Source organism: Haemaphysalis longicornis, unplaced genomic scaffold (assembly GCF_048455015.1).
Source record: "Haemaphysalis longicornis isolate Haplotype H1 unplaced genomic scaffold, Haemaphysalis longicornis Haplotype H1 scaffold_10, whole genome shotgun sequence".
Classification (NCBI taxonomy): Eukaryota; Metazoa; Arthropoda; class Arachnida; order Ixodida; family Ixodidae; genus Haemaphysalis; species Haemaphysalis longicornis.
In genome coordinates this window covers 13,726,532-13,752,028 of record NW_027526204.1, presented here as the reverse complement: position 1 = coordinate 13,752,028, position 25,497 = coordinate 13,726,532, and the positions used below count along the sequence as shown (strand labels likewise).

The 25,497-nt window shown below is 50.0% G+C and overlaps 1 protein-coding gene across 1 annotated transcript; it reads left to right on the top strand.

Annotated features, from left to right (window-relative positions):
• The first annotated feature begins 684 nt into the window (after positions 1 to 684).
• On the top strand, positions 685 to 23,740 carry LOC144158211 (OTU domain-containing protein 5-B-like). The gene is made up of 8 exons (XM_077688911.1): positions 685 to 1,471; positions 10,447 to 10,537; positions 11,814 to 11,878; positions 11,951 to 12,107; positions 12,245 to 12,594; positions 13,116 to 13,338; positions 14,518 to 14,661; positions 19,073 to 23,740. The coding sequence occupies exons 1-8, from the start codon at positions 995 to 997 to the stop codon at positions 19,264 to 19,266; spliced, it is 1,701 nt and encodes a 566-aa protein (XP_077545037.1). The 5' UTR covers positions 685 to 994; the 3' UTR covers positions 19,267 to 23,740.
• Positions 23,741 to 25,497: the final 1,757 nt, after the last annotated feature.

The window sequence follows — 25,497 nt, the reverse complement described above, 5'->3', positions numbered from 1 at the left end:
ACAAACTTATTTTATAGTGCTGTGAGAGGTGGTCGTACAAGCCCTGAAAAAGCTACCCCGTTTCTTGGCCATTCCCCTAACTTGTATGTGGCATCAGTGAAGGAGCACCAAGAACAGGGTGCACCTCAGACACGGATAACTCTAATAAGTTCGCCAGTTTGCCTTTCGAGCCAATTCCTGCCAAAACTAAGACGCAGTAACGGAAGCGAGGGAAGAGGCGCAAAGACGATGTAGGAGTAAAGGGTAAAGGAGTCTGGTAAGTATATGATCAGAATACATGGAGGAAATAATGGATATCGCATATCTCCAGGTGAAGCAGCGCGTAAGCAGACTGAAATGTCCGGATGATTAATTTAGTTGTTTGTTTGATGTGATGGGAATGTTTTGTTTCCTTTTTGATTGCATCCCTTTACTGTTTTCAAGACGTTGGTTTGTGATTCTGTCAGAATCTGTCTACCCAATGCCTACACGCAATGCCTACACATTCAACGTTGGTGCCTGTGGCGCTACCTTCCCCACCAAGCCGAGTAAGGTGCCTTCGGTCGTGCCTTCAATATAACTCTATGCCATTTTAGACTGCCCAAGAACTGCCCTAGAGCATTCCGAGGACTGCCCTTGAGCAATTCAAAACGACAAATTGAGGAGACGATATATTTGTTCTATCGTGAACTAACGCACTCTGTCATTAACGGTGTACACAGGCAAGGTAATTTTCGTGGGCCATTTCCTCTCGTTCAGCAGGAAGTAGGCCGTAAATGCACGTTGTTTAGTCGATGTGACGTCATGGCACATTAACAGTCGCCATCTTCGGTCGAAATTCAGAAGTTGTGCCAGCTGCTGTGTGTGTGTCATTCTCTGGGGAGCGTAGCCGTGCTGCTGCTGTTTAGGCCCTGCATCACATTCGGATTGTTTGGCCTCTGTCCTCTCGCGAGCCGACGGCCGAGGATCCATGCGCTCTTAGCCGCAGCCCCGCGGGAGAGGAAAGTGCGGCGCCATGACCATCCTGCCCACCAAGAAGTCCTCGCAGGCCAAGAGCGAGGGCGACGGCTCGGACCCGAGCTCGTTCCATGGCGACCGCCATGGCCACTCAGGACACTCGGCCGAGCAGTACAACTTCGCCACGCGCAATTCGCCGCCGCGCTGGGCGGCGCCCAACGCGAGTTCGCGCGACGAGAAGCGGCCCGCTCACGCGACCGCCAGCGGCTTCGACGACGCCGTCGACGGCGGCCCCAGCCACTCGAAGCGCAGGCACCGGGCATCGCCGCACCGGACGCTGCGCAAGACGCACCATCGGTCGGCCGCCGTGGTGGTGACCAACTTCGCCGCCAAGCCCAGCACCTCGCAGGGAGCCAACAGCCCCGCCGCCGAAGACGCCTCGTCCGCCTCCGAGGACGCCGACCCGAGCGGGTACAACTCGGGCGACGAGTACGATAAGCCGCCCGAGCTCTGGACGCCCGAGGAGTTCAAAGAGGCGAGTGTCTTATGCCTCGCGCGTTCCAATCGCCGATCGCGGCGGAATCCGACCGCGATCTGGTCGCGCTGGTCGGGGAACGCGATAGCCATGTTGGAAGTAGTTTCCCGTGGCCCCAAGTTAGGGCCGTGCGAGGTCAGCATGTGAAGGGCAGGTCGTGCGGCGCTCATGCAGAAAGGCGTGTGTCGGGTGGCCAGCTCTTGAATGGATGCGTTTCGTCCCGTGCCTCGTAGCGCGGCGGCCTGACGTAATACCAGTTGCGAATGCTCGGCGATGGTAGCAGGCTGTCGTCGTCTTTTGGCACACCGCCCGAGCTCACGTAATAGCGACCCGGCCGCTCTCTTCCACTACACTGGCGGCGTCTTAGTGGTCCTTTGTGTCACGTTTGCCTGATAAGAAAGAGGCAGACCTTCGCTATCGGAACAGAAAATAGGGGGTATGGTGGAGGGTATTCGTCTAATTGGGACAAGTGTGTGATCTATGCCTAGCCTCAATACATCTAACCCTAGGTCAGTAGCGGTCCCAGAGACTGGTTTTGGGAGGGAGGTATTTCGATACCAAAAAAAAAAACGGTATAGAAAAGACAGCAAAAAGCAGTAAAAAAGAAATAAGAGGGTACTTATTATTATTCGATGCTCGGCAGCATGCAGGTGTAGCGGTCCCCTTTTCCGAAGTCAGTTAGGGGCGAAGATGCTTTACTGCACCTCCGAGGATTTTTGACTTGTTCCCAAGCATGCGCTCTGCGCATAACACCACGCCAAAAGTCGAACTGTTACTACAAATCATTCAATGGCCTAAATCCGTTCGTCCTGACGCACGCGGAATGTCCCGAAAGGCCGCGTGCTGACAGGACCCTCTGGTACGCAAAGGGCAAAAGAGCACACACGCGGGATGCCTCGGAAGCTGCCGGCACCCTGTTCTTGGAATGCGTCCTGAGCCGTGCACGCACGCACACACACGGTTCGTAGAAACGGTGACGAAGCTGGAAAGGAGGCCTGCAGTCCAGTGGGACACAGGGAGGCCGCACTAACTCAATACAAGTGTCGGCTCCCGCCTCCACGCAGCCTAGGCATCCGCAAAGGCGGCCAACGGGGGCCGGCCGGCTGTTTTGCAGACGCCCCAGGCATCGGCAACTTGCAAAGGAAGCGATTTCTTCGAAACAAGTGCCCATGGTTCGGCGGTCATGGTAGCAGCCTCGACAAAGAACCGCTCCCCTCCTTGCAACAGTTCTGCGGGGAGGGAGGTGATAGCCATGCCGGTGTGTGCGTGTAGGCGGTGTAGCCCGCCTGCGCACAAATCACTTGCTGACACAGTGGTTTTTGGCGCCCCTTAGGCGGTGCAATGGCTGACTCGTGCCCGCATTTCTGACGGTCGGAACACGTTTGCGACCTCGCACAAGTTGGATGCTTTAGAAAAAAATAAAGCTGAGGACCTCTTTAGGGGGAGGGGGATCGCCCCCTTTACCACCCCCTTGGACCGCCACTGCCCTAGGTGTGTCACGAAATCACCCCACAAGAATTCAATCCTCTCCCATACACTTGCTGCAATGGAACAGTGGGTACTCGGGCTAATCATTCGGCCCTCACGTAAAGGTGGAATGCAAAAACTGCACTTTGAGATTTTCTCACTCGCTAAAGAGCCCTGGGGATCTGAATTGCTAAATTATTCCTTGGTCGTCCTCTGTGGCCTCATAGTCCCATTGTAGCTTGAGGCTCGAGCACGTCAAACCCAGGATTTGGGTCATGTTCCAGTCTTCTGTCACGATGTCGGCTATTGTGTGAATGGGTTTTATTTTTTGTACGGTGTACATGGAGGGCGTGTTCGTGTTTACCAAGAATGAGGGTTCAGTGCACAAGTGACAAATATTTGGAGAAGGAAAAGGCAGACACGCATACGTAAAACAGAAAAGGTTCGCGAACATTTTTGGGTGGTGGATCAGCATTTGCCACTGTGCTGCACGCATTCTGTGTTGCTCCACCAGGGAAGCATTGGCACAAGTGCCTGTTTCTGAGGTGGGGCACTGCCTGCCTGTCATGTTCACAGCGATTAGAAGGCAGCGCACTAAGAATACAGCAGGCAGAGGCTCATTACACTGCGCAGACTGACACGCATATGTACGGTTATGTCGTTGTGTGACAGACAGAGACAAACCAAGGGGAAAAGACTCAACAGTGCACCTTAACAAGCATGCCACCTGCAGCCAATCACTCAAAATCCAGAAATGTGGCTTTTTTGTGAGATAATGAAATCAGTGACACTTTGCGCGTTTATCACCTTCGTGGATGATTTCTTGAGCGAGATCCTCGATATCTTTAAACATGGGATACCGTTTGCAGTCTTGGCGCAATGAATGCAAAGATGCCCTTTGATGGAGCTGCATACGTTATTTCTATGTTCACGGAGCCTATTGTTTAGACATCTGCCAGAATGATGTATACTTCGTTTTATGAGACAGGAATCTCCTGCATCGCTCTTTCCATGCATGTTATGAACATAATTCTGGTGTTTTGTGCAACCTCCACACCGTTCTTTTTTGTGTGTATGCATTTGCATGCGTGCATATGAGTAACAAACAAAGGTTCCTTCACTCAGCTCAAACGTATGTTTGGTGAAGGAGGCAGAAAACAAACACTGCTGTGCGTCGAGATTTGTGCACATGTCAAGTACCCCAGGTGGTGGGCCCCATCATGGTGAAGGTGCAGCTTTGTCGCTTAAAACATAAATATTTACTTGAAATAAAACCCAGATTTATTCTGCACACACTGTGGATTGTGTGCACCACTGCACACATGGTCATTCTGCACAATAACAGGGCACCGGGCATAGCCTCAGCCTGGTACCTGTGTTTCAATGAAGGTCTTGTCTTTGTTTTGGATTTTTATCTACCTGCTTGGAGACTGCACCACACCCAAGTTGCACTCGTTTTAAAATCTGGAATGCTATGAGCAGGATTGGTTGAACCCCCTTTTGCCTTAGTGCTACTGGGAGTTTTGAGATGTGTTGCAAACAGCTATGCTTTAGCAAGTCCTTCGTTTGAGAAGCGTCTCAAAGCCTAATGTGTGTGTCACTTTCTGTGCAGTATTTTGCTAGGTGGATACTGTTAATAGCAAAGCGGGGTATTCTTTCTTTATTTAAATTTTGGTTGATTATAAACAGAGCAGGAACATGTTACGAATGTTGCCGAAACGGCAACGTTCTATAAGTGCTCGTGTTACATGTCGCCAATTGTCTCCAAAGTTGAAGTTGAGCCACCCTGCTTATAGCTAGTTAATAAGCGGTTGTTTTAATGACTGATCACTGTGTAGTTAATAAAGGATTGTTTTAATGATTAATTTCTGCGCAACAAAAAAGGCATTCGTCTTTCAGTTTTTTTCAAACGCCTACCAGCACTTGCAGTGGGCATAACTGGCAAGAAACCCCATCTGGAGCCGTTATGAGCTACGTTGCCATCCCCACCAACTTTAATGCATTGTAATCACACGCGTGACGGTTCAGTTATGCGTGGGATCAGTTAATGTCTCATGCAGCCATACGGCTCCCCATTGGCATGCAAACCGAAACGATAGGCCGAAACATTGTACCGCTCGCCACAACAGACAATGCCTTGCGGTTAATTTAACGAGGGCTACGTAATGCTTGCAGCCTTTACAGCGTCAGAAAGTCTGACTTGTAATCCAATTCGTTCCTCAGAAAAGGGAGGACTTGATTTTTCTTTTTATATGTATGCTTGGAGCCATTCATGCTGTGTGCTCTATGATAAAAAGGGAAAGACGCAGGGCTTTTGCTTCTTTCGAAGGCATTGGCAAGAACATAAAACGTGACGTGACCAGTGCTTTTATACATGCTTACGCACACACACATGCATACAGGTGGAGAAGGTGACATTTCAGTGGTTCTATCAGTGTCATTGTAGCTGCTGTCAGTGTTTGTGGGGTGAGGGTAATGTTTCGTACCGAGCCGTCTGCAATCACAGCTGGGGTCACAAGTGCCAAGGCCAGCGCATGGTGATTCTTGTGGATGAATTGTAGTGATTGCCAGGGGTAGAGGTGTTGTGGGCAAAACAGGCTTGAAACAGTGCCTGCAAAGCGGGGAAACTGATAACTTGATACCAGACGTGTTTGGAGCATGCTTCTGTAACAAAGCACCTGCTCAGAGGGGACATTAAGCAGAAGTGTAGGCATCACTGAAATATTTTTATTATGTTGTGCTTCATGTTTTATTATGTCTTCGCCTATTACATGAAGTTTACATTCTAAAGGTGTTTGCGTATCTGCATGCATTGTTGTGGCGACAGCATTATATCAAGTGAGCCCTTTTTTTCTCGCAACCAACTGCCTTGCTCACTGATTCTGTGATGCCAGCCGTGGTACTTGATAGCTTCCCAGTTCGCACAGTGGTACTTGATAACTTCCCAGCACAGTTAACCCGCATAAATTATCTGGGAACAAATAGAAATAGAAAGCCGAGAGAGAGAGGAAGGGGGCGGGGAAACAGCAACTCTTGAACTGCTTCAAACCACACTGCACATGTCACTGTAGCTGCACGGGTGTTGGCAGGGGGGGGTCTTGCCCACTTTCCACCACCCTCTGCCACCGCAAAACAAAATCCTGCCGACGCCCATGTGTAGTTGATGAGGCGACCGCAGATTTCATAAGGTGTGCGTGTGAGCTAAGGCTGCAGAATTCGGCTTATTAAGGAAAAGCGACGTTACGTGTGTTGCGACACAATGCAGCCACGAACGCACGACAACACGTTCACTGCAGCGATCCTTTAAGCCGTGCCTGATGTCATCGTTTGTTCTCTAGAGTTTTGAGTATTGCTCTTGTCTTGCTTTGTTTACATGATACGTGCACAATAAAATCCAAGTCGGCCGTTCACGTAACAAAGTTGCGTCTAGCCTAGCGTGTCGTGGGGGAGGGCAGCAGGTTAATGCACGCCACCAGGAGGACTGGAAATTTTCTACGGATTAGTGTTTTTCATGGACACGACAGCTGACGCGTATGCGTTCTCAGAATGTAGCAGAGTTCAGAGGCCTAGACAGAAACGATAATTTCTCATATGTCGGGCTTAGTTTACTGTCAATGCTGCGGTGGGATGTTCAGTACTCGAGGAGCATTCCTCGATTTTATTTCAAATAATGACACCTTGTAGCTCTCGATGTAAGCCTCAATTGTTGTAGTACGTCCAAAAGCGCGGCCCTCAAATGCATATATGGTACGTAGTTTGAAATTTTGAATACACGCACCATGAACTGGCTTCGCAGTCATGGAAAGTCTATTATGTGGCTATGCAATTTTTTCATCTGGATTGTTGCGTTTTTTATATATAGTGTTTGCTGTACCACTTCCACTGTTTGAGTAATGGACTTCACCTCGAGGTAGCCCCAGCACAGAACTCCCTTTTTGTGTTTCTTATCCACTGAAGCAGACAGTGCGAAGAGGTGTGTGATAGTAGTCATTATTTCTCCCCCCCAATGTCAGTTTGTTCAGTTCCTTGTCACAAGTGTTGGTAAAAGTGCAAAAATGTCACATGTGGCACTGACTGTGCAGATGAGTTTCTAAAATGCAGGCAAGTGTTATAAGCTGGTTTCCACTAACTGGAGGTTCACATTACGTTGTACGGGCAAGCCAACGCGTAAAACTAGAGAACGAGTGCCCATTTGCCTACACACCACTGCCAAGCGGGGAAACCTGCCAAGTCACTGCAAGAGGTGTGGCTCTGAGTTCGGACTGTGCTCAGCCTGATTTCTCTCCCCCTTCAAAGTGATCTGGCAGAAATCGTTCTTGATGCATTTGGTGTTGAAACATCGACACAAGAGGCTGAGGAAGTCATCTGCACAATGTTTATCCAAAAAAAAAAAAATGACCCACTGGTCATTTTGTGTTGTTTCCTTCTTCATTCATGAAATCTGCCTTGGGCCTTAACTAAAGTAGACAGTTGGAGTATAAGCTAGCTTTCTACACTTGCGTCTTGATGTATCTGTCAGGCTAACCTTGCCCCAATAAACAGCGCATTGAGTTTTAAAGTGAGTCTTCAGCACTGTCGTCGTAACTAAGTTGCTCACATTCTGGGTACTCCCTCGACACAAGCTTTCAGGAGCAGGTATACAAACTGGTTGGAGGCATGTCCTGACCTCATTTTTTGCGTTCTTTCATCTTGTGCTTATTTGCTTCACTATTTCTTTTTTTGTCAGCAAATGTGGGTGGTGCTTTTGTTGCCTTGCGCTTTCCCCGCTAGCAAGCCACAATGGGGTCAACCTTTTTTTAAGGCAATGTGTTGGTGAAAATGTGAGACCTTCATAGCCTCAGGGGAAGTTTTCATCACATTTATTACACTAATTTACTGCCTGCTTGGGGTGGACAGCTGGCGATTTGTTTAGCGACCACAAGGCTTGTGCTGTATAAGCTGAACAGTATGTACTTTAAGGCTTACTTGCCGTCCAGTTGCAGCTTGAGTTGAGTGCGAGTGCAATTTGCATGCCTCATTTCAGATGTCGGGTTTTTGCGTGCTCGACATCAGTGCTGTTGCATTTGTTCATTTGCAGATAGCTTGTATGTGATTTCTTTAAATTCAACGCCAATGGTTCTGGTGACAACTAGAAAAGGGCTTTAGAACCTTGTAATATATACACGATGGAAATTGCAGAAGGGCTTATTTGAATAAGAAATGTTTTTAGCGCTGGTTCTCGCCATGGGCTTGCAGAAGGGTGTAAACGGGAGACACTGTTTATGCTTTTGTATACAGGCAGACCTTCCAATTTGCATTGCTGAAATTGCGCATTACGGAGACTAGTTTCTGCACACAGTGCTGTGACAGAAACCAATACCGCAAGGAATGTATCGCGCTAACAACCCAGAAAAAGATGCACAATTTTTTCTTTCTTCGCCCAGTTGTGTTGTCACTTCGTGGTGCACCTCAACAAGTGCAGCAGATGATACATCTCTGGGAGATGTGACATTAATGCTGCAGAAATAGTTGGTGAATATGGATAATGTGGAAGCCTAGGTGAGTTGGTGAGTCACGAGGCAGCTGGAGCACAAACGCACTGCCGGGCTGAATTGGGGAATGTGGGCTGCAAACGTTTACTTCTAAGCAGTTCGCAAAAGGTTCACACAGCTACTGACCCAGAAATGTGAAGGAAGATATGGAAGCTGGGCTCTTTCCAGAATAGTATGCACTTGATTGTTCTGACATTCGGCATGTTGGCCTCTCAGAGAGTGGCAACAGCTGACACAGTGGCTTTGAAGCCAGAGTTGATTGATTGATTGGGGGGGTTTAGCGTGCCGACGCTACGCAGGTGATGAGGCGCGCCGTAGTGGACGGCTCCGGATTACTTTTGACCACCTAGGGAGGGGGGTCTTAACGTGCGCCGAAATCTCGTACACGTGGGTGCTTTCACTTTTCACCTGTGCCAGAAAAATTTACCGCCGTGGCGGGAATCGAGCCCGCATCCTTGGACTGAGCAGCGCAGTGCCTCAGCCGCTTAGCCACCACAGTTGGTTGGAGGCAGAGCTGGTGCAGGTCGCGGGTTCGATTCCCGGCCGTGGCGGCCGCTTTTTTCATGGAGGTGAAAAGCAAAAACGCCCATGTGTACGGGGTTTCGGCGCACGTTAAAGATCCCCTGGTGGTCAAAATTAATCCGGAGCCCTCCACTACGGCGCGTTAAGGGCACAGGGCACCTATACTTCCCATGCATTTTTGGCCATGTTGAGGTACATTTTTCTCGGCATCTAATAACGGTATCTACATAACGTATATACCATTTTCTTCCAAATTTTGTGCTCTTTTAACTGTACTAGAATTATGAACATTCTTAAAAAATTCAGTTTTTTATAATTTTTTGTCCATTAGTACCTAAATTTTGGCATTATTTTAGTATTAAAAGTTGTGTACCAAAAAAACTGTTGCGTGCAAATTTTCAATTCTACTACAGCAGGTGTGACAAGTTATGTAGAAAACAGGGGGAAAAAATCAGCTCGTTGTCTTGGAAGATATAGGAAATAATGGTACCTATGTAAGAAAAAACATTGTTTTGAGATAATTGAGTTTAAAGTAAAAAAAGAAGTGAAAAACAATACTTTTTTGCCAAAAACACCACTGGAGCCATTTATTTAAAAGGCACCATCTTCATATTCGCTGTCAGTCATTTTTTTGCTTTTCACCCTGTCGTCTGTCCTTCCTTGAATATTTTGTGCACCATCGTACAGATCTGTTCACAAAGTATTTTGCTTGTGGTCAACCTCTTTAAGTCACTTGACGGTGGTGTTGCACCCAGGTTTTGGTCTGAATGATTTCAAAATACTGGCTCATGCGTTGCTTCATCATTTAATGAAAGAACAACACCCAATGTTGCAATCATTAGAGTGTGAAGCCCAAAAAAGATGTTTTTGTGTGCGCAGCTTCGAAGGGCAAATGTGGAAAAAAAAGTCCAACAGGGTCTTTGGATTGCCCTCGCTGAAAAATCGCTAAGCAATGGTTGCTAAGCAATTTCTTAATACAGCTGGTTCCAGAAAAGCATTTTTATCTAAAACTGGAAGTTTTTTGATGAAAAAAAATGACAATAAACCCTCATAACATTCTTAAGAGGATGTGGGCACTTACTGCTTGCTTACGGGAAAACTGCTTTTTAGAGAGAAATAAGACATTTTAAGGCAAGTGTGAATATGGAAAATGTGCACAAGGAATTGAACTTCCCTAATTGCGAAGAAAAACAAAAAGTCATTTTTTCAAAATTTCGCCTTACCTGGTGCCCTTAAACCCTACAATCACAATTTCCAGAGCTGGTGGAAAGTTTCCGAGTCCGACTTGTGTCCTGACAACGCTTGAGAATGAGACAGACATGCGTGGAATTTGAAAAGCAGGGTTTTTTTTTTTTTTTTAAACTTCATGGACTGTGCGTCTTTGTCGGCTCGAGGCTATGGAGGGGGATGTGGAAGGGCGAGTGTCTTGTTGATGGTGTTGTTGCCCCCTTGCAGCGGGAGTACCACTTCGAGAAGAAGCTGCGCAAGAAGGGCCTGCTGATCAAGAGCATGGGCGAGGACGGGGCCTGCCTCTTCCGAGCCGTCGGTCAGTCGCACTTTGATTCACGTCTGGCGCACTGCCCCCCACTGGGAGGGGCTGGCCCCAAGATTTCCCCACCCGTTCTTTTCACGGATATGCATGCACTTTTTTTCCCCTGGTTTCAGCAGTGTCTTTTGTTAGTTTGGTAATGCCACACCTGCGTGTGCCATTTAAGCTGTTGCCTGCACCACCCTCTTCATCCACATTGGCTTGACCCGGCAGCTTCTTTGCAGTGCCGACGAACCAGGGTCAAACTGACATCTGCTTAGAAAATGGGACTTGGTTTATGGGGTGAACAGTAGCGGAAATGAACTCGGAGGAGGGGCATGGGTGGACATGTCAGTGTGGCTGCGCGAAGGCGCATGCCATTACTTGTTCGTATGCAAGGTGGCTCTCCACATGCACCGAACTGTGTGCATCTCAAGTTTGGCTGGGTCCTTTTGTTGTTGTTGTCATTGTCATCCCCACGGTCATCAGTGATGTTCTTCCCCTACCACCACGTCAACCTAGTCCCATTTCTTGTGGCATGACCTCGGTCCTAATGTGCCGCTAATAATTACCTTGGTGTTCAGCTAAGACCATTAGCGACGCCCTCTGCCAAGTTTAGTTGTCGCAGTTTGGGGGTTGCTGGAGTGTTTGAAGGGTCTCCTAGCGCCCACTGCATCACGGTTGCTTCAAATATTCAGCCTTGTTGCGTACACTGTGAGACGCTTGGGAAATATAATGTGCAGGGGCATTTCTCGGCTCCAAACTTCTCTAAGCATGTGTCCACCTCTAGACGGAGCAGAATTGCTGCGACCTGCCAGATAACCACTGCACAATTTTTGTTGAGAACAGCCAGTGCTGCGCTGTAATGGTTTAGGAGGGTTCGAGAGTTCAACGCGCTGTTCAGGGATCAATGCACTGTCCTTTGGAAAAGTTCAGAGTGACACATAAACGTAAACACAGCTGTCACCGCCAGGGCACGTTCACCCTTGTGCAACGGCTTGCAGAATAGCGAGTCTCTTGAAAACTGCATTTGCAAAGCTTTGCAAGGGTCTGCATGAAAACATCTGTGCTTGGAATTGCAAGCTTGGGAACGGTGTGTAGACCGCGCATAAGGTAGCATTTCTCGGCATCCCAACAAGCACAGTCTTGGCATCTCTAATTTCTTGTAAAGGAAAAGAGTTGCAGTTTACATTTCTAGCGCAAACACCCAAGCCCCACACCCTGCGGGCCAGTGCAGCGTAGTTTGATCTGTGCCGCTTTGCACCGTCCGTGACCCTTCTGTCCCCTGGTGCAGCGGACCAGGTGTATGGGGACCAGGAGATGCACAAGGTTCTGCGCAAGCTCTGCATGGACTACATGGTGAGCCTGGCGTCCCTCACTCGAGGTGGCTTGACTTCCCTCCTGGGTGACCTGCCCCCTTGCTGTGTGCAGGCCAAGAACTCCGACTACTACTCCCAGTACGTGACGGAGGACTTTGACAAGTACCTGGAGCGCAAGCGGTGCGACCACATCCACGGCAACCACATCGAGATGCAGGCCCTGTCGGAGATGTTCAACCGGCCCATCGAGGTGTACCACTACAGCTCGGGTGAGGGTTGGCCGGGCTTCCTTCCGCCAGCGGCCAGGAGGACGTAAAAGCGTGACCGCAGCGGTTGGTTACTCCTAGGGACCGGTGGCGGTGGCCGGGGGGTAGTTCCCTCACCGCTGTCCCCCCTGTCTGTGCAGAGCCCATCAACATCTTCCAGGGGGGCGGCCAGGGGGGCGGTGCCGAGTGCAACGAGCCCATCCGGCTGAGCTACCACCGCAACGTGCACTACAACTCCATCGTGGACCCGTACAAGGCCACCGTGGGCGTGGGCCTGGGCCTGCCGGCCTTCAACCCGGGCATGGCGGACCGGTCGCTGGTGAGCCAGGCCCTGCGCGCCTCGGAGCAGCTGCAGCTGGAGCAGGCCATGCTGGAGGACAAGCTGCGCGCCACCGACTGGGAGGCCACCAGCGAGGCCCTCGAGGAGCAGGTGGCCCGCGAGTCCTACCTGCACTGGCTGCGCGACAACGAGGCCCGCGCGCGCAAGAAGGCCAGTCTCCTCCTCCTCCTTGCCCCTTGGCCGGGATTTCTCGGGGCACCTAAGTCTTACGGGTTCTGAGGGCGATACTTTTGAGCAAATTTCTCGCTGCTACGTTGTATTTGCGTCTCTTTCTCCGCTTGTGGGGGGGGGGGGCACAGCTTCTCCAGCGCAGAGTTGACAAACAGCCGAGCGCTCGCTGTTGTAGGTTGGCAGCGTGGGGTTGAGTTTCTGTGGCGCTGCCATAAAAAATGTCTCCCAATTACAGCACTGCCTAATGCGAAATTTGTGCGCAGTGCCAACTGCAGTCTTCTCAGTCGCGGTGCGTAGCAGGTGCGTCTCAGGAAGTGATCATGTGGTCAGTTGTGTGACTTTTTTAGAGATCTGTTGTGCTGAGACTGGATAGCCTAACTGCAGCCGCTCTGGCATGTTCTGACTGACCTTTATTACGCATCGCTGAAAAAGTACCGATGAGGTCGTGTTGCACTGGGAATGAATGACCTCCTCTCTCTCCCTCCCTCTCCTGCTTACAGACCCGCTCGGCGACGGCGACCTCGAGCTCGAGCCTGTCCTCCCTGGTGGAGGGCGGGGGCAACATGACCGCGTCCGGGGGCGCCTCTCCCCGGGGGGGCCGCTCGTCCCCCCGGTCCCGAGCCAGCCCTCGCTCCACCCCGCACTGTGGAGGGGGGGGCAGCACCCAGTCGCCCCAGCACCCAGACGGCCACAACAGCAGCACCACCGCCGCCTCGGACAAAGGTGGGCCCCTCCCCTCCCTCCTGCGGGGCTCTGGTGGCCTGGCAGCCGGGCTGAGTGCGACGCCAAGGCAGGAGGGTAGACGACGCTGTCTAGGGCAGGTTTCGCCACAAGCACTTGGCACAGCTAGCGGCATCCGTCGTGGGAGGAGAAACTGCATGGCTGCCGCCATCGGGGTTGGAATGCATAGCTTGGGAATGAATTGCAGCCGCTATTATGTCGTCTGCCAGGTGCTGCTACCCTCTCCTTCATTGTTGCAGCTACGCTACAAAGCTTTGTAGCCCTTGCTGGCTTTCACTGGCATTGTCTGGTCTGCGTGCCTGCCCCTGTGGGCCGTTTCGCCTGGTATTTATTCCTGCGTTAAGCATTCCTGCTCTGTGGCCTCCACTGACCATGTGTGTCTGACAGAACCATTTTCTAAAAAAAATTGGACGAGAGACACAACGTGAGCACCGCCTAGTTGTCACTCGTCTTTTTTTTTTTTTTTTCTTCTTCTTTTTTCGCTGTACTGTCACATAGCAAAGAGCAAAAGTAGTTTATCCGGAGCAGACCTCTGCCTGGTGATGAACTGGGATGCAAGTGCAAACATTTCAGAAGCAGCCTACGAAGTGACATGCCGTGTTGGGCACCAGGAAACCAAATGCCACTGTGTTGTCAAACAGTGGCAGTGCAGGTTTGTGGCGAGAGGGGAACACCTTTTTTCCTATCCAGCAAGTCTGCCAGGTGTGACGTACGACAGGAGGAGCAGACACACGTTCCACTCGAAACGCAGCATGGGACAGGCGGGTGTGGCTGGTGAGGAAACATAAACGAGTTCTGAGGCATGGTTTGTGGCAGTATGGTGCGGAAGTGTTTACCCACAAGCCCAGGATTGCACTTCTTGAGAGCCGCTTACGGAAGGAGTAGTTCTCTTGGAGGGTCGGCTCAGGGTGAACATTCTTGCCCTGTCTGGTACAGTCGAAAGAATCTGCCGCTGAACGGGATGCGTTCCACGTTTCGACGGACACTTACCGCACGTGTCTCAATAAAGCCCCAGTTGTTACTGCACGGAGCCACCATTGCAGTGGCCCCTGTAACAGTGTCGCTGCATCGTGCCCGCTGCTGTGCGTTGTTTATCCAAGCGCCGCAGTGGAAGGGTGCCCCACAAGTGAAAGGGCCCTGTGGTGGTGCCCCCTGTTGCAGGCTTCAGCCCCAAGGCGGGCAGCTCGGGCCTGTCGGCGGCAGCGAGCAAGGTGCAGCAGCAGCAGCAGCAGCAGCAGCAGCAAGAGGGCTTCTCCCTGGTCGAGACGGCCTCCTTCCTCAACCACCTGCCACCCTCCATGTTTGGTGAGAGACCACATGTCCCCCTGCCGGGCTGCTTTCCCAGTCGGGTGTTATAATGACAAAATGCCAGTTTGGTTCCTTCATTCCCCCTGTGGATGCCAATTTTAGCGCAAATGGAGACAAATAATCGAGAATAATTAAAGAAGATGCAGGAGCAGGGGCCTTCTTCTATGGCGCCGTGGAAACTTGTTTGTGCAGTTTGGCAGCCGCCGAACCAAGGCAACCAACGCGTCTGGGTGGGCCATTGTAGTGGGGACTCCAGTTGTGTGTGGCCGCATCAGCTGAATGCTGATGTGCGGTTAACACAGTAATGAGGATGTTTTGAGCGAGTGTCGTATGTACTGTGCAAGCGCTGCTGAGGGGTTTGACCAAACCCCGAGTGGCTTTAGAAGAGGAGACGCTTGGTCTCGGTGGTGCCAGCCTGAGCTGCAGGACGTTGTGCTCAAGCGTAGCCACTCTCCCTGCTCCATAGATGCTGCCCAGATGCCGTCCGGTGTAACAGTGTGCACCACAAAATTTGAAAGCTGTTAAAAGTGCCTTTTGTGGCCTGGATGGATCTGAGTGAGTTCAGCATAGCTGGCTCTTTGAAACTGAACAAAGTTGTGCTTTGTCTGCGTGGCCCCTTCAGTTGGCAGTGGTTTGCATTGAGCTTGATGCGTTTGTCCTTCTCCTCTGGCTGGTGAAAAGTTCTGTGTGGGGGGGTGCAAGTTTTTTGGTGTGCCGGTCTGCTCGAAAATGTATTCTTGCATCCAAACTGCTTCCAAGCAGTGCCAGTTGCCTTGCACAGGAAGCAGTAGAGACTCATTCATTGTGCTGCCGTTCGTGATGTGGTGCGCTCAGCTAGAGCTCTTAACGACTCCTCCTTTGTCAACCGTCGCAAATTTCATGCTCTGTCAGTAACAGTGCGGTCGCCAGTGGCAAGGCTTAGGAGTGCGGGTAATACATGAATTTCGCCCCGAAAGGCACCTTCACTGCACTGCACGCTGTGCTGTGATGCATGCATCGTCACCAGCCACCATTCCGCGTATTGCCAAAAGCAGAAATAAAATGGTTCCACTGTTCAGTCGAACTCGTGCCGCTTTATCTTATTGCGAGTGTGCTTGCTGTTCCAAATGCTATGTGGCTGTGCCGATTTGAAGAGGATTCAGGGGTGGGGGAACAGCTGCGCCATTTGCGCCATTGAGCGTGAAGCTTGCCTAGCTGCGCCATCCTGCACCGACCCGCCGCGGTGGCTCAGTGGCTAAGGCGTTGCGCTGCTGAGCACGAGGTCGCGGGTTCGATTCCCGGCCGCGGCGGCCGCTTTTCTGATGGAGGCGAAAAGCAAAAACGCCCGTGTGTACGAGATTTCGGTGCACGTTAAAGATCCCCAGGTGGTCAAAATTAATCCGGAGCCCTCCACTACGGCGCGCCTCATCGCCTGCGTTGCGTCGGCGCGTTAAACCCTACAATAAAAAAAAAAAAAAAAAAAATGATGCCCCGTTCCCAAAAACTGGCTGAAACGTTGTGTTTTCGGTTTCATCTAGGCAGTTATGGTTTCGGTTTCATCAAGGCTATGAGCGGTTATGGAAGTTCGCTTTGGCCTAGCCGTAAGGCCGCTACCACTATGCACCCCCTTCGCGTTCCCGTTGCATTTCTTTGAGTCACATTCGCACAGTTTTGCTTGCCCGTGCCAGCCACTGCACCACAATCAATTGAAAATGACCAAAAGCAAAATGTTCTTCTCTCATTGCAAACAAATTGAATAATACTCGCATGAAAGGTTGTTTATTGGAGGTGATCATCAGTTGAGTCACCCATTTTTGACGATCTTAAGTTTGCTCTCCGCAACTTTCCGTAGCTGCATGTATTAACAAACAGGGTCTTGGATGCTGTGCCCTCGCTGGTTAACTCAGTTCATTTTTATTGCGAGGTAATTACTCATTTTTGCCCATGAACTTTGGGGTTAGCTTAGCTAATTGGGGGACGGTCCAACATTAGTCATGGCTTCTAACACTCTCTGGTTGCGTAGTCTACGACGTAAGTTCATCGACTCTTGCAACCCTGAGATGGGCGAAGACAAAGCCACGTTGAGTGTCGCGCTCCCTGAAACCGCCGTTCAATAGAACAAATGCAAGCAAACACCTTGTTTTACGGAATTCCACCTGGAGTTCGCGTAAACACTGCCATTGAGCGGACACAATGCAAGGCCTGTTATGTGTCTGATCCCCTTCGACTCTGCGCATGAGGTTTGATTTTTGAACACAGTGATAACGCGGCACGCTCTCTTGGCCAGACAGGAGACAACTCTGCGTGTTGTAAACCTCTACAAATGGTTCAAGAACTGCGTTCCTGGTTCGGAGTAGGTTATAGCGCACGGTAGATAGAACACCTGATATAGTTGATAGATAAATCGTAAATGGCTAGGGACTGGCACAGCAGCCTGTAGGGAGGTTAGGGATGCGCCATAATGTTGTAAAGTAGTATTAAAAATAAAATGGCTCCAAAAAGGCCTTTCTGGCTGCTCCGAGCCTGCTACAGAAGGCACTTTTGCCTGCTCCCAGGACTGCTCACAAACCCATTCACCCTGTTCCACCCCTGGATAAGCTTTGCTCTGGCCCAATTGACAATTTGTAGCAGCTATCTGACATTTGTTGCAGCTACGTGGAGGTAATCAGCTTGGTGGATGTGGCTTGCTGTGCATCTTCCTCTCATTTCGCTTCTTCAGACAGCAAAAAGAGAGCCGGGGCAAGTGAGGGTGGATGGGATGAAGGCAAGACTGTAGCTAAGATTGGCTCCACCTTGAGGGCCAGAAACAGTGGCCTGCCGCTGGAAAGGCTGCCCCCGTGAAAGTTTCGTGGTTGTCAACTAGGGTGGTGTGGGAAGGTTCAGCTTGTGCCGCACGCAAGGTCCCACAAGAACCTGCCAAAGGACTGTGAACAGCCACTGACAGCGTGCTTCCGAGACAGCTGTATGCACACGCGGCAGCTGCCAACTCTTCCGTTGTTGCCCATGACAGGTTCCCAACTGGGGTGATTAGAAGCCTTTGAACATGGCGTGGTTACAGGAGGCTGGGCATCGGTGTCCGCTTGGTGAAGTGAAGCGCGGAAAGAAACAACAGGCAGAAACAAATACAATAGTACGGTGGTGCGCTACTGTCAACTGAGGTTTCCATTGGAAAGCATGAAGATGTATACATGAAGAAAAGAGATAACACAAGCAGTATGATCCGGCATGAATTAATGTAATGTCCAGACGATCAACTTCAAGGTTAGACACAGATACAGAAGGCGAACTAATACACTTGTCACCAATTTTACGCGTCTTTTGGTCCCGGTGTGAAAATGGAATTTGAAGTTTCGTTAAACAGAGGTTGGCACCCACGCAACAAACAATGTGCAGATAGGTGTGAGAATGTGTCGGTTTTCAAGGCCCTTCGTGCTCACGCAGGCATATATTCAAACAGCGGCCTGTTTGAGCGGTATGCAAACGTGTGCAATGCGACAGTACCTTGTAGACCACTCACCCAGCTTTCATTGTTACATCAGCAGCAGGTGAGGGGAAATAAGCGAACAGCCTGTGGAGCGAAGAAGCCAGCATCTGTGGCAGCAAAAGAGCACCTAAATTCCTGTGGGCTGCCAGCACCTGACGTTTTCATTGGTTGAGGCGTGTCGTGTGGTTCAGAGCAACGGCGTCCCCGTTGCTAAAAGGCCAGCCAAACACTGCTTGCGGTGCTGTGGAAGGGGTGTGCGCTGGCCTCTTCCTGTGGCATAGCACTCGTCAATGCTGCAGTTGCTTCTGCTCTGTGGGAGTTCCCGCCGCAATGCCAGCATATCCGTTCATTGCCGCATCGTCCACAGGATGTTTGGTTGGATATTATGGCTTGTATGTTCTTCAGGTGGCCTTGCAGCTTATTATTGATTTCATTTTTTTTTTTTCTGTGTGCTTGTCCGTATGAACTGAAACATTTCAAAATTTGACTAGAAAAAGGAGGAAGCGTTACTCGCAATGCAGTTTATTGCCCCCAAGGTAGGGCTTGTGTGCCTACCCGCAGTTTTATGTCGGACAACGCCGGAAAGACAAAGATTAGTGCCTGGAGGAAACGTTTCAGGCATCAGAGTTTTTTATTGCCCTACAAAGTGTGCCACTATAGTTCTTTCTGATGTTGTCATTCAGATCTTGCATGGAAACGTTGTTAAGCATGCAGGCCCTACCATTGAAGGCTGCAAAATCAACCCTGAGGCCATATTGACTCACAAGCTCAATCAATCAATCAAGCCTGTCACAATGGTCTGGTTGAACAGCGAACGGAAACGTTGCCGAGCATGCAGGTCCTACAATTGAAGGCTGCAGGGTCAACCCTGAGGCCATATTGACTCGCGAGCTCGCTCAGCCAACCAGTCAGTCACAGAGCGAACCTTTCTGCCGCTGTGCCCAGGCCTGACGGACTGGGAGGACACGGACATCATTGCCCGGGTGCTGGCCCAGTCGCAACAGGAGTACCTGGACTCGCTCAAGCGGGCCACCGGCACGTCGTCCTCCGCCTCGTCGGGCTCGTGCTCTCCGGCCAGGGACGGCGACTCTGCCTGCGCACCAGCCACTTCCAGCTCCTCGGCCTCGGCTTCGAGCTAACAGAACAAGCCAAAACCGGGCCCCTCGTGAGTCGCCTTCCACCGGATCGGATCGGCTTGCCGTGGCCCGTGTGGTGGGGAACAGTGTGTGTCGTCTGCTGCCCTTCCCGTGCTATTCCTGGCTGTGCTTTTCGCTCCTTGCGAGCAGACAATTGGCGGGCGACTGGTCTGCGGAGACCGCACCGAGGGGCTGGTGTTGTGGAAACAGTGCGTCGTCTGCTGCGCAAGTGTGGACGGCAGAGACAAACCTGGTGGTGCGACAAAGCTGTTCTTTCTTCCTTTCCTTCATCCTGAGCAGGCCGTTTGTTGTCTGAGAGCCTTGTTTAGTGCACTGGAGAAATTACGCTCAGTGAAACAAATTGCAATTTTTTGACGGAGCGCAGACGACGCTCTACTGAGGATTACACGTGCCCGAAAATTGGAAGCCTGTTGGTGTTTTTTTCCTTTTCACCCTCCCTTCCCCCCGAAAGGCTGGTGGTGCTACTGTAGATGGTTCGGGCTTTGTTAGAAGAGTCGTTGTACAGGGTTGCGTGTGTGTGCGTGTGGCGAGAGGAAGCAGTTGTGGGGGGCTTGAGGGTGCGGACGGTCCTTGTGTGTACGGCTCTTTTCTCTGAAAGGGATGGCAGTTGTGTTCTGCGTTCGGCTCATAATAGCCCCGTCATAATAATAGAGCCAGTTGGCTTGACGGCCTGTGAATGAGTCGACAGATTGTTGAATTGGGCCTCGGGAGCAGTTGAGACCAATGCAGCGTGAGACATCGTCCGGGAAAAGCTGCGACCCGTGTAAACCGCGCATTGGTGTGTTGTGCGTGCTAAGTGGTTTGCGACGTAGGTGAGCAACTACTGGTTCACCTTTAGCGTTGGGGTGTCTGTTTCCAACCTTGAAAGTTGTCGTGATGTAAAATGCCTGTCAGTCGGCTGCTTGTTTGCTGTTCTTACAATAAAACTGGCAATCTGGATCCTTGTTTAGGTGAGCCTCAAAACTTGCCTGCTCGGCGCTAATGATTCATCCACATGGACAATAGCGCTGTCAACACCAATACACACGTGCCACGAGTGAGAAACTAGATTCAGTATTGTTTCTAAAACACCAAGCCTGGGGATTTGTTAGCCGAATAATGGAAAGAAGTCACTGATGTGTTAGTGGGGCTTCATTACCAGCAGTGCTGTAGGTCACAATTTGAACAGTCAGCATTTGAGCTTCTCCTCGGTGGGCAAAGGTTACGGTCTACTGTAGACACCAGAAAAAAATACGGGTAAAGGGAAAAGCTTGTGCCAACACCAAATTTCAACTCCTTTGTAACAAAAAAAATCATCTCTTGGAACTTTCTCTAATTGTTCCACTAACCTGTCACCAAGGCAGCGTTCGTATTGTTCGTGCAGCTTGCTTGAGTGCTTTGCTGGCTACTTCAGCTGATGCAGCCACCATGTCAGGCAACGCACCAATTTTCCAAGAGCCCATGGTTGCTTTCACGTAACTGCCCATCAGTGCAACACAATTCACTACAACGTGTCGAAAAAGATGACTGCTGCGGCTGCAAGGCCATGAGGAGGATCGCTTTGCTTTGCCGCTGTTGGGTTGCCCTCTGTGGGTCATTGGCAATGCGGAACAAGTGATAATTTGCAAGAGAGATCCCATCGGCGGAACTCTGAAGCTGTTTTGGTCCGTTAAGATGGGGGAAGGGTTGGTCTGACTGAGCGGGATGTCATCTTGTGGGTGAGGGATAAAGTGGGGGAGGGGAAGGCTCTGAAGGGATCGGGAGACGAGAGCTGGCACTTGTGTGAGCGTCATCTGCAAACATCTATGCATGCTTTGTCCACGGCCTGTCTTTATCCCGCTTTGGGTTGTTGCTGTCTGTTTGGCTTAGTGTGTATCCTGTGAGCTTCCTTTTTCACAAGCGAGGCAAGCAGCTAGGGAGAATAGCTAGTGTGCAACAACTTGCCTCGCGTTGGTTTGGAAAACGTTTGCTTTCCCCTATTGTGGTGGTGTGTGTATCTGCTGGTGTCTTGAGAAACAGGCTGCTGTTGCAGGGGGGGCTGCTGTTGTGGAAATTTTGAATGCGGGACACTATTTTATTTAAACCAAAAATGACGGGACAGCCACACTATCCACTGCAGATATCTTTATTTCGTGAAAAAATAGATAAATAATGGGTACAGAAAATATGTGAAGCCATCTAGATCCTCCGCCAGCATAGCTTGTAATAAATAAAAAAAGCGATAAGCACAAAGAACGGTGGCAGACGCAAGACCTGCTGGGATCAGGTGAGCTTTCCTGCGGACATTCACAAAATGAAAACCGACAAGCTCTCAAAATAATTTTGAAATGGTGCTTGAGAATTTTTGTTGCCTCTTCAAATAGATGTTTTCATTGCTTGTTCTGGCATACGTACTCGCTGCATTGCGGAGTAAACCTGTTGGGGATAGCTGCGCCCGTGTTGCTGACTCGTCATTCCTGGTTTTTTTGCACTGCTTGTTACAAGATCCTCGGTAACCAACTAGCCCAAACAAGCCCATTGTCAGCAAGCTTTACTTGTGGCGCGTTATGCTGTGAGCTTCGCGGCACTTGCTTGGCTTTCTCGATCAAGACTCTGGGCTCCGCAGCAGGGTTTTCAACAACACGCTGTTACGCTACGCTGCTGTGGACCTTAGGTGGCCTTGTTGCGCATTCTAACATTAGCTAAAAATGCCTGTATCCTCAAAGGGAATTGGCTTAACTAAGCTTGGCGCACAAACCTATAATTATGTCATGCCTGGGTATGTCAACAGCAAAGGACTCAGTTCTTGAAACCTTTCTCGGTTGTTACCGTCTACAAAAGTTGCAGCTTTGAAACATAAAGGCCCCTTGCTCTTTTTCACTCTTAGGGCCATATTCTGAGTCCCTCCTCCACACCATTTGGTCCCTCCACTCGGCTGAGGAGAGGATTCCGCCAATGATTATGCATGGGGAAATCGATTTCAAGGGTCTCCTCCACTGGGGGCTGGAGTGGAGGAAAGACTCTGAATACCAGGGTTGGGTTCATAGCGTGACCTTGCGTGCCTCAGCTGTTTTTGTTTCTCTGCGTTGAGCTTCCTTGCATAACTAGTAGTGTGACCGACTGGAATACTTTTGCCCGAGTATTGGCTGGGCCTTTATTCTGCCACACTTTCTGTTGAATGAGAGCACCGTCCATCTCGCACATTTATCGGTGTTCAGAGGCGTTTGTGTTGTTACAGGTGTACACACATTTGGTGGAGTGAACATTTCGGCGCACCCTGTTACATATCTGTATGCCTGTGTGTTAGTACTTTTATTTATTTGCTGCCGTAAGTAGTTGCCACATTCTGAGACAGTTGGTGGAGAACGTAGCGGGGAGCCTATGTGGTGGCTTCCGTTTTTTCCTGGTTGTTGCAGAGCGAGAGGATTTTTGAACAGTGTAGTGCTGTGTGGGCTTAGAGGTGCCTTTCAGGTATAGGTGCAAAATTTAATCCCACATATTGACTAGTTTGAAGTGATACTAACTGGTTCAAGTATCGCCGTTTTTCTCTGAGATTTTAAATTTTTAGCTTGTTTGAAGCCAACAGCACGCACCACTGTTCGCATTTAAGCCCAGCTGAAGCAGTTTCTTGTGGCCCGGTATGCTGCAGTTAACAAAATTGACAGCTGATACCAAACACCAGATTCCTCATTGGTTGACCGCATTCGAACTGTGTTCCGGATTTTGGGAATGACTTGTAGCACGACGCACATCTGGGCTAGTTGGTAAATCTGTACACACACACACACACAAAAAAAAAACTGGGCGAGAGGGAGTGCTGTGTGCAGTGTTACTTTTGGGCACTGTCTGGCTGTGTGTTTGGCTGAATGATTGCTGCTTGTGTTTTGCACTCGTGACTTGGTTCACCACCGTTTTGCTTCGGCCGCTTTTGTCGACTGTGCCGCCAAAACCTGTTGTTCCTCGATGTTATGTGTGAAGCTTTGATCTTGTTTGACTTTCCCCCAAGCACATTGACATTAATGCGTGTGCGCACACCCGTAGTAGCCCTGGGATTCACGTAACATGCACACTTGATTACATTCCTTTGGGTGTTCACTGTCATGGCAGCGTTCGGCATTGTTCACCTGGGATAGTTTGTTGGAAGGCTGTGTGCTGCTGAAGTTTTAAGCTTGACACACGAATCATTTGCGAGTGAGAGTTTTGAAACACTCCGCTCACTGCTTTTGCGTCTTGCGCTGCACTAGAAAGGTGTCGTGAGCTCCCTCACAGAGGATGTGGGAATGACCGGTGACATAAGGGGGAGGAAACGCTGCTTTTCGTAACCACTGTGCAGAGCTGTTTCTGTTCTGAGCTCCCTTATTGAGGCTGCAAGGATATGTGCCTGTATGAAAGCGCCGTTTTGCTTTTCCTTCTCTGCTCTGCGGCTGTTTGCAGTGCATCTGGTGTGAAAGGTCAATAAAGGATTGAGATGCATGCAACTGTGGGTGCTTTTCTTGGACACCGGCTCTGGTTGTGCAGAATTCATGCAAGATTACAAACATTCTTGTAGTGGAGACCACTGCTGTCCCTTCGTGACTTCTTGGTGTAAAGTTGGAGATACCTTTCACAGTGGCCGCTTAGTGGCCGAGGCGTTGTGCTGCTGAGCCCAAGGAGGTGGGTTTGATCCCAGCCGCAGTGGTCGCTTTGCAGGTGGAGGTGAAAAGCGAAAGCGCCCATGTGTCAAGATTTGGACGCACAATAAAGATCCCCAGGTGGTCTGAATTAATCCAGGCTAGGGGGCACCTCGTAGCCCAGGTATAGCTTCAGCACGTTGAACTCCAAGAAGACTGCTTCAGGAATTGGCACCAGAAGTGAAAACACCAATTGCGGTTGCTGCACCAAATATCGATAACGATTTCCAGTGTATTTTTATGCTATCTCAGCCTAAGAATTTTCGCCCATTTAGTGGTGAGTATCCTTTTGTCCATTCACGCACAGCTAAATGACTGAGAATGCGAATTTTGAATACACATGCATTCTAGACTTGAGAGGGTGAGGCATAATTATACAATGTTCACGCAATTCACTTCAGTGTCGCTAAAGACAGAAGCTTTAATTTTGAGTTGTCCTTTTTTTTGGGGGGGGGAAAGTAACCGTTCACCCCTTGCTAATTTACACCAAAACCCTGTAATGCCAGCGCAGTAAAGTAGCAGCAAAGAAGGCTCGTAATTGTGCCTTGTGTTTGGCACGTAATCAAACATTCCACGTCAATTTACGGTACCAGGAGCCGATTTTTGGGGCCTTTTATAGGTGCCTTACTTCAGCAATCTATTCGTATACCGAGTGCTAATTTCTGGGAACATCTTGCGTGCCTGGAAACGCCAGCTAGGAAATAATTTTGGGATTAATTGCCCGGAGGCAGACGGTTATCGGGCCTTTCTCTTTCTTGATTTTGTACTAATAATTTCGAGCATGCCAAATCAACTGGACATGCAGACTAGTGCCGAAACACTCTCTTAGTCGTGTTACGCAAGTGCCCTATTAATAATCCTTTGCCTGTCTTTCCACACTTTATTTACGTAGAAATGATGTACATGCAAGGCAAAAAAAAATAAAAAATTACGACACTCCCTATGCGAAATTTGAGCGCAGCGCGGACTGCAGTCTCCTCGGTGACGGCGCGTACCTGCCGTCCCAGAAAGTGGTCGCGTCGGTCGCGTCATCAGCGATACTCGCGACGGCGCGCGCTGCCGCGCATGTCTCGCGAGGCCCGCCTCACAATTTCATCATACTTGCCTCCTCTCCTTTCCTTCTCGCTCTATCTCGCGATGTCCGCTTCGTTCACTCGGTCAGCGACCTCCATGGTCAGCGAGATCGACGGCGACGCGAAACCACAGGAGCCGGCGCTTAAAAGCTGCGCTCTAAAACGAAACTGTGAAACCATGTCTTCTATTTTTACTGTATCTGAAAAACGAATGGCGCCTTAGATATTTCGACGGTCCAAGGACTGCGTGAGGTACAGCATGTTGTTGGGCTAGTTGGTACAGCATTTTAAGAGTAGAACGTCAAGTACAAGCTAGACTAGTACAAGAGGACAGGACGGGCGCAGGCGCCCGTCCTGCACCCGTCCTGTCTCTTTTTGTACGTCTTGTCTTTGACGCGCAGTTTTTCTATAAAAAAAACTGCGTGCGTGTGTATTAAACCGTACTTTGCGGTTTAATACGCCAATTTCATGCAAAAGTACACTTTTACGCCTTCCGTGCAATCTTGGGGCAG

Excerpts from the sequence above, each read along its gene's own strand:
- LOC144158211 (XM_077688911.1), top strand. The coding sequence starts at position 995 with ATGACCATCCTGCCCACCAAGAAGTCCTCGCAGGCCAAGAGCGAGGGC. Across the intron at positions 1,472-10,446 it reads CGCCCGAGGAGTTCAAAGAG|CGGGAGTACCACTTCGAGAA; the intron begins GCGAGTGTCTTA and ends GCCCCCTTGCAG. Across the intron at positions 12,108-12,244 it reads GGTGTACCACTACAGCTCGG|AGCCCATCAACATCTTCCAG; the intron begins GTGAGGGTTGGC and ends CTGTCTGTGCAG.